Source organism: Tursiops truncatus, chromosome 3, assembly GCF_011762595.2.
Source record: "Tursiops truncatus isolate mTurTru1 chromosome 3, mTurTru1.mat.Y, whole genome shotgun sequence".
NCBI classification, from domain to species: Eukaryota; Metazoa; Chordata; class Mammalia; order Artiodactyla; family Delphinidae; genus Tursiops; species Tursiops truncatus.
The window spans coordinates 166,418,224-166,425,749 of NC_047036.1; the positions used below are offsets into that span (position 1 = coordinate 166,418,224).

The window sequence follows — 7,526 nt, forward strand, 5'->3', positions numbered from 1 at the left end:
AATCATAGATACACGAGATCAGCTGGCCACAAGCACACAAAAGGACACATCCGTGCCCATGATCACACATACCCACTAACGCATAGCCTGGAAGGGTCTCAAAGGCTCTGGGATATGCATTCAGAGACAGACAATATCACATGCCCAGAGACCACCAAAGGCACTCAAGTCACGCACTGACACAGGCTGACCTGGACAGACTGGCAGAGACACAAAGTACAAGAAACCCAGGCCCCGCCCCCAGTGAAGATGCAGGTCCCACCCTTCGAGCCATCCAAGATCCACCCCCTACAGAGGGGACCCAGGCCCTCCTTTTGGGGGCCTATCCCTCCCTCCCTTAAGGAACCTCTGGGTCCCTTTCCTTGGAAGCAACACCCAGTGTAGGCCGCGGGCGACCCCTGGTGGACCGGGCGCCTCAGTCCAGGGCTGCACTGAATGGGTCGTTGGGAGGGGGGCGTCTAGGCTGAAAGGAAGGAAAGGTGCTTCGGCATCGACTGCAAAGCCCGGAGGAAGGTGCGTGGCAACGGGGGAGCGGGGACACGGGCGGCCGGAGCGGGATCAGACGGCCTTGGACAAGGGAACAGAGCGTGGGAAGCAGGAGTGGGATGGAAGACCCTCACCCGTCCCCACTCGGTGCGATCCAGGGTCCCCGAGGGGAGGGTGCTGCTCCGGGGACGGTGGAAGACGCGATAAGCCCGGCGGCGAATTCCCATTGGTCCGCGCCCGACCAATGAGGAACGGCGAGGACTCTCGGCGGGGCGGGGCAAGACAGGGCAACCGTTGATAGAGATGGAAGGGACCCGCCTACCCAGCTTGGCTCTCAGCCCGAAAATGACCACCAGGGAATCGCCCAAGGTCTGCAATGCCCAGCACGGAGACCGCTGGCCCAGGAGGACTCTCGTCAACTCCGATATGACTTTGACCCGCGGAACCCTGAAAAAGGTGGGCTTGCCCCTCCCAGAGTTGATCCCAATCTCCTAAGCCCTGCCCTCTCATCAGCCCCTCCCACTTCTATGTCATTCTCCCAGGCCCCTCCCACTTCCTAGCCATCATTGTCTCAAGCCCTGCCCACCCCCAGTCTCGCCCACTTTCTCATCATTCTCCCTAGGCTCCGCCCACTTCTCAGACAGCAACCTTCCAGGCCTTGCCCACCTTCCTACCCCACCCACTTTTCTACTTTTCTTCGTCCTGCACCATCCTCTCCCCCGTCTCTGCCCTTCTATTGTCTCCTATCTGAAATCCTCGGCCCTGCCCTGGGTTACACTTTTCCAGAACTCCCTGCCCCCTTCCCGGTCCAGGCCTTCGAACCATCCCCATCCTTAGAATGAACTTCCCTGGGGACACCACAGCCTGCGGGTCTCTGAGCATTTTGTCTGAGCATTTAGGCCCCGCCCATTTTGTTCCTCTCTCTACCTTCTTCCAGACCTCACCCACGCTTTCAAGACCTTACCCCAAATCAGTCAAGTCCCTGTATGGGATGGGGGCTCCTAGCTAACGGAGTCAGACAAGCCTCAGTTTCCCCGGCCCCAGGGCCGTCCTCGGGAAGGCCACGCCCCCTTGGTCATCTAATTACTGCCCTACAATGGGACCCCGCCCCTGCCCACCTTGGTCTTCACCATTCAGGCCAGACTCTCCCCGCTGTCTCCGGCCCGACTCTCGAGCTCTAATCTCAGTCTGAGTGGGCGTGCCCACCCCTTCGCCCCCCACAGTCGATAAGCTTACCACATACTGTATTGGCCTTGCCCGAGCTGGTGGTCCGGTACCAGTGCCTGTGGCCGGGGGACCCGCGGAGAACCACCCCCGTGCCATCTGCTGCCACACTGCTGGACCGCCAAGCTGTTGGTGGCTTTGGATGTGTTCTGTCTGCTGCCGGGTGAGCCCCCTCCCCAGCGTCCTTGAGCGCCCCGCACCACCACCATGCGGACACCCAAGGGGCAGCGGAGGGGTCTGTCTTCCTGTCTTTATCTGAGGGTCGCTAGATTGGGGGCTGGCTGCCTGCCCTGGTGTGTGTACTTGGGCTGTGTGTCTTCACATCGGTGTGTTCATCAACATGTTTCTGGGATGTCTGGGTCAATGTGTGTCCGTGTGAATGGGGACGATAGGGACTCTCCACAAGCGTGGCTTTGTGTGTTTACCTGTCTTCCTGGGTCTGGGTGCTGGGTGAGCATCTGGCTGTGCATCTTTTTTTTTTTTTTTCAGTCTTTCATATGATTTTATTTGCTGCATGTCTCTTTGAGTTGTGGATCTGAGTCTATGTGTCTATAGTGGGGGAGGTATGTTTGTATTGTGTATCTCTGTGTATGTTTGACTGTGTATGTTGTGTGCAAGCCCCTGGGTCTGTCCGTATGTCTGGGGCTGGTCTGTGTTGAACTTATATCCATGTGAATGAGTATGATTCTGTGTGTGTATGCTCATGCACACGTGTGTGTGCGTGGGTATGTGTGTGTCCCTTCGGGTCTCTGGGTTGCATGTTGTGTTGCTGTGTTGTGTGTTGCATTGGTTTTCGGGGGTGTTGCATTGGTTTTCGGGGGGTGTGTTCATTGTGGGTGACTCCTATGCATGCACTTGATCTATGGGAGCCCGTGACTGTGCATCTGGGCTGGGGGCAGATCCAATGGTATTTGTGTAGCCAGGTGTGTGTGTGGGTTTATATGGGCCTATGTGTATTGTGGGTATATTGTTGCATTATATGTCTGTGTGTGTACATCTGAATCTGGGTGTCTGGGTCAGACTGTGTGGTTGTATTGTATAATTGTGCATGTCAGACCCTGTGTGTTTGGGAATCTGCGTGGCCTGAGCTTGCTTGGGGTCTAGATGTGTGGCTGGCATATACCAGGGCCGCCCCCCCCCCATTCCCCGGTGGGCAGAGCTAGTGACCAAAACCTCCTCACTGGGGAGGAGAGGCCAGGCTGGGATACTAGCTTTGCCCTCCCAGCCCAGTAAGGGAGCTGGGGACTGTGGGAGGCTGGGTTCCAGCTGCCTGGCTCCACTAAACTTCAGTGGGTGACAGGATGACAGGGTCAATACAGTGGAGGGAGGCCTGGGTGTAGGCTTTGAGGATGAGTGGGCCAGACAGAGAGCCTGGCACCTGCTGGAGACAAGCCCCTTGGTCTGTCTGAATTCAGGATGGCAGTGTCAGGTGAGGGGCCCTGGACACTGCTCACACACAACTTTGCCACCAGTATCTCCCCTCCCAGCTCAATCAGCCACAGAGCCATGGATATAGACGTGAACACATACACAAATCCCAGATACAAGCACACACATACACCAACACAACACACACATCCATGGACACAATGCATAATCACTCTCTCTCGCTCTCTCTCACACACACACACACACACACACACGCACACACACACACACATTGCAGAGAGGAGCACACACACACAGACATGTACCCATGTGTACCACAGACACCTATTCACACCACATACGCATGTCATAGACATAGATACCCATCAACACACACACACACATTCACACACAGACACGCAGAGCCACAATCATACACACATACATCAGGACACACACACATACAGAAAGAGCGAGCCCTTCCACACTTATCCCCTCCTTATATTAACCCCTCACCCATCTCATTCACAGGACCCCACCAGTGAATGGGTCCCTGGGGCTCTGGCCTCCTCTGGCCTCCTGGCCATACTGTGCTCTCTGCGCATGTTCCCATGTCCAGCCTGTGGAGATGCCGGGAGGACAGACTGGCCGGAAGGCCTAAGGAGGGTAAACCTCAGTTGACCCATCCATGAGTGGGGTCATCTCCACCCCCTGCAGTCAGTCTCCCCATCGTGCTGAATGAGACCGGTTTGCTGGTACCCCACATCCAGGGCTTCTTTTGCAATGACACCACCATCCAATACCCCCGAGTGGCCCATTACATCATCGAAGACTCGGCACTCATAAAGATGGGCTTCTTCATCTGCATCTTCACGGTAAGAGGGTGGCCACTTTCACCTCAGGACATGGTGACACAGCATGGGAAAGTTCACCTGTTTTTCTGGCAAAGTGGAAACCCCCACCCATTATAGATCTAAGGCAGGAGGAAGTACCACCTCTTTTCCTACTGAAATGGGAAATCTCACTGCTCGATGGCATAAAACTTCTTTCCTTGAGGAAAATGTTAGCCCCCCACTTTTGACATAATATAGAGGAAACACCCACCTCTCTGCCTTAGGTATGGAACAAGAAGTTCAGCCCCTGCCCCCCAGTGGACAGGGAAGCCCCATTCCTTATATGCAGAAGGCAGGAAGCAGTCCTGCCCCTTTTCTGGGGATCTGGGAAATCTCCCCCTTTCAAACATGGAACATCCTGCCTCTTCCTCCCAGTGACAAGGGAAGTTCCATCATTTTCAGGCATTTGGGAGGAAGTCTATCCTTTTTTCCTGGTATAACAGGAAGCCCCACCCCTTTCATATATGAGATGGGAAATCCTGCCTATGTCTGACATAAACTAGGGAGATGACCCACCTCTTTTCCTGGTATAACAGGAAGTCCTGCCCCTTTCAGATATGGGACAGGAAATCCTACCTATGTCTGACATAAACTAGGGAGATGCCCCGCCTCTTTTCCTGGTATAACAGGAAGTCCCGCCCCTTTCAGTTATGGGACCCCCCCCCCTCCCTTTTCTTGATGATATGGGAAGCCTTATTGGCTTAGGAAGTCCTGACCATTTCAGGCACAAGGGTGGGAGAAGTCACCCATCTGTGTGCGTGTGTGGGATGGAATGAGAAGCCCCACCCTTTTGCCTGGTTTACTGGGAAAGAACAGCCTCCCTTCCATATGAACCTGTCTGAGACAAAGGGTTGGGGTTTTCCCACTCTTGTTGCGCCCTCGGCCCTCAGCAGTGACCCCTCACCCCTCTCACACGGCCCCACAGATCAGCCTGGGAGAGTTGATTCGTGTCAAGCTCTTGCAGCTGAGCTCGTCAGCCTTCATGAGCGGCACTTACACGGCCATGATCTACAAGCAGCTGGGCACCTTCATTTTTGGCGGCCTGGCCAGCTGCTCCCCGACCAGCATTGCCAAGATGACCACAGGTCACCTGCGGCCCCACTTCCTGGCCACGTGCCTGCCCGACCCAGCCTCCTGTGACCTCGAGAGCGGCTACGTCACCAACTACACCTGCACAGGGCACCCCAAAGACGTCCTCGATGTCAGGCGAGTGGGCGGTCAAGGAGGGGAACCCAGGAGGCATCCCCACCCCACCCCAGCCCCAGCTGATGTCCACCCTGCCCCTGCCCGTCCCCCAGGAAATCCTTCTATTCTGTGGACGCCTCCATCGGGATGTACTCCATGGTGTATTTGGTGGTGAGTGTTGGCACGAGGTGGGCTGCACACCCGGCAAGGCCAGAAAATACTCCATTGTCCCCCCGCCCGCCCCCACCCCATGCTTGGTGCCTGCAGTGCCAGACACAGCTTCCATAGAGCTTGTGTGTTCCCCCAGAGTCAGGAGGGCGAGAACGGGGAGGGCCCATCTTCTCTTAAGACTCATTCAGCATCCCTATCCCAGAACAGCAACTTCCAGAACCCTCTGTCTCCCCCTCCCTGCAGCTGGAGAGGACCCATGCCAGGCTGGGTCCATGCCCAGGGCTGGGCTCCACCAAGGGCAGGGGGAAGGGAAATCAGACCCAGCTGAGGTGTAGCTCTAAGTTTTGGGTAATAAAGTGGCAGGAGGAGCAGGGCAGGGGGTGGGGGAACCCCTGGGAAGGAGCCGATGAGCCACAGGCATAGACTCGGCTGGCAGAAGCGGATCGCACACATCGGAGCCAGCCCAGAGTACCTGGGCACCATGGTGGGCAGACACAACGACACAGAAGCCCCAGCCACAGTGCACGTGATGCTATACGGCTGCCTTCACACCAGCAACGTTTTCTTCCTGAAAGGCAGCCCATTCGACTGCCAGCCGGCCCCCCTTTTTTTTTAAAGACAAAGTAACAAAGTAACTACAGCCTCCTGTAGTGATAGCAGGGCTTTGGAGCTGGAATGTACATGCTCTATTCCCAGCCTCAACTGTGTATGACCTTGCGTGAGACACTCAATGTCCTTGGGCCTCCATTTCCTCATCTGTCAAATGGGTGTGGAAATAGCACTTGCCCCCTAGGGTTGTGGTTTCATGAGTTAACACATAAATGAGCTGACTCGCTCAAAGTATTTAGAACAGGATCTGCCCTAAAGGTCACTAATATCATTAATAGCAGGCAAAACAGACTCCCTCCGTCCCAGGGGAGCACGCCAACAATGGCAGGAGGTGCACAGACCGACCACACACAGCTAGAAGTCGGGCCTTCCCCTGATTTTATGGACCGAATGGTCAACTTTGTGAACAGAATGTTCTGGGTCTCGGGGAATTCCCCCACCTTTTTTTTTTTCTGTTTTCCATTTCAAAACCAAGAGCCCAAACTCTGCTTTTTGAGGGCCCCCTGATGAGGCCAACCTGCTTCGATTAGAGATCTGACACTGGCAGAAAGTGGCAGTGCCGGGTCACAGTATGAGCGTATCCGGAGGGCCTCATCTGACTCTTGGGAAATCATTCACCATCTAACAATTCTCCCAATATTGATAGCATGAAGTTCTCTTACAATGATGGTTTCGGGGGCCACAGCCCCTACCCTCTTTAGAGGCTGAAATCCATTTCCATATAAAATTGACAGGCTCAGACAGGCCGGTGGGCACAAAAACGCAGCCGCCGGGTGGAGTCCCTCTGGATACCTGCTCCCAGGGTTTCAAGGCGCTGCCCACCCGCCTTCCAGCTCTAGGTACAGGCCAGTTCCTGGGGACAGAAAATCTGGCTCTTACGGCCCACCATCCAGCTCCTTTTCTTGTCCTTGGCTACATCCGGGTCTTGGACCACGGCACCATCCCTACGATGCCATCTTCGGATTCTTGCAGGGAGCTCTGATGGCTTTCTGGGTGGTGAGTGATGCCGTGGGGCACCTGGGTACCAGGGAGGCTCTGCTTGCCCGAGAGCCATTGGGTACACCTGGCACTCCTCATCTCCCAGGAAGGGAGCCCGGGAGAGGCCAGACTGAAGAGGGAGTGGCCTTGGGGTGTAGGTGACGTCAGCCCACCCCAACCCCTCCCCACTTCATCCCTGCGGGCTTTCTACATCTTGGGCGATGTCAAGTCCCAGAAGCTCCAGGTGCTAGAAGACCACCCATCCCCTGCTCGCCACTTTCCTCCTCATTTCCCCTCTCTGTATTCCTCCCCTGAGGGCCCTCAGGGAACCCAAGGGATGCCCCGATTCAGAGAAAGATAGAGGGCGCCCATTGCTCACCAGAACCTGTGCTCTCCAGGGGGCTATCCCTACCAAGGTGGGCTAATCCAGGAAGCCCCACCTCCCTGGAGCTCAGCCCTGACCCCAAATCAGCCTTGCCCTGGTGGGGTGACACAGGAAGCCCCATTTTTCTGGGGCTGAACCCCAAATCAGCCCCTCCCAGCAGGGCCACTTCCACTTTTATGTTTTGATGATTCTTGATATATTAAATAATAAAATGCCAACACAGGGTT

At 55.6% G+C, this 7,526-nt stretch overlaps 1 protein-coding gene across 1 annotated transcript; it reads left to right on the forward strand.

Annotated features, from left to right (window-relative positions):
• Positions 1 to 563: 563 nt before the first annotated feature.
• Positions 564 to 7,526, forward strand: LOC117311942 (phospholipid phosphatase 3-like). The gene is made up of 3 exons (XM_033855179.2): positions 564 to 942; positions 3,849 to 3,953; positions 4,897 to 7,526. Exons 1-3 carry the CDS (start codon positions 790 to 792, stop codon positions 5,329 to 5,331), a joined length of 693 nt encoding a protein of 230 aa, XP_033711070.2. The 5' UTR covers positions 564 to 789; the 3' UTR covers positions 5,332 to 7,526.

Excerpts from the sequence above, each read along its gene's own strand:
- LOC117311942 (XM_033855179.2), top strand. The coding sequence starts at position 790 with ATGGAAGGGACCCGCCTACCCAGCTTGGCTCTCAGCCCGAAAATGACC. Across the intron at positions 943-3,848 it reads CCCGCGGAACCCTGAAAAAG|GGCTTCTTTTGCAATGACAC; the intron begins GTGGGCTTGCCC and ends CCCCACATCCAG. Across the intron at positions 3,954-4,896 it reads TCTTCATCTGCATCTTCACG|ATCAGCCTGGGAGAGTTGAT; the intron begins GTAAGAGGGTGG and ends ACGGCCCCACAG.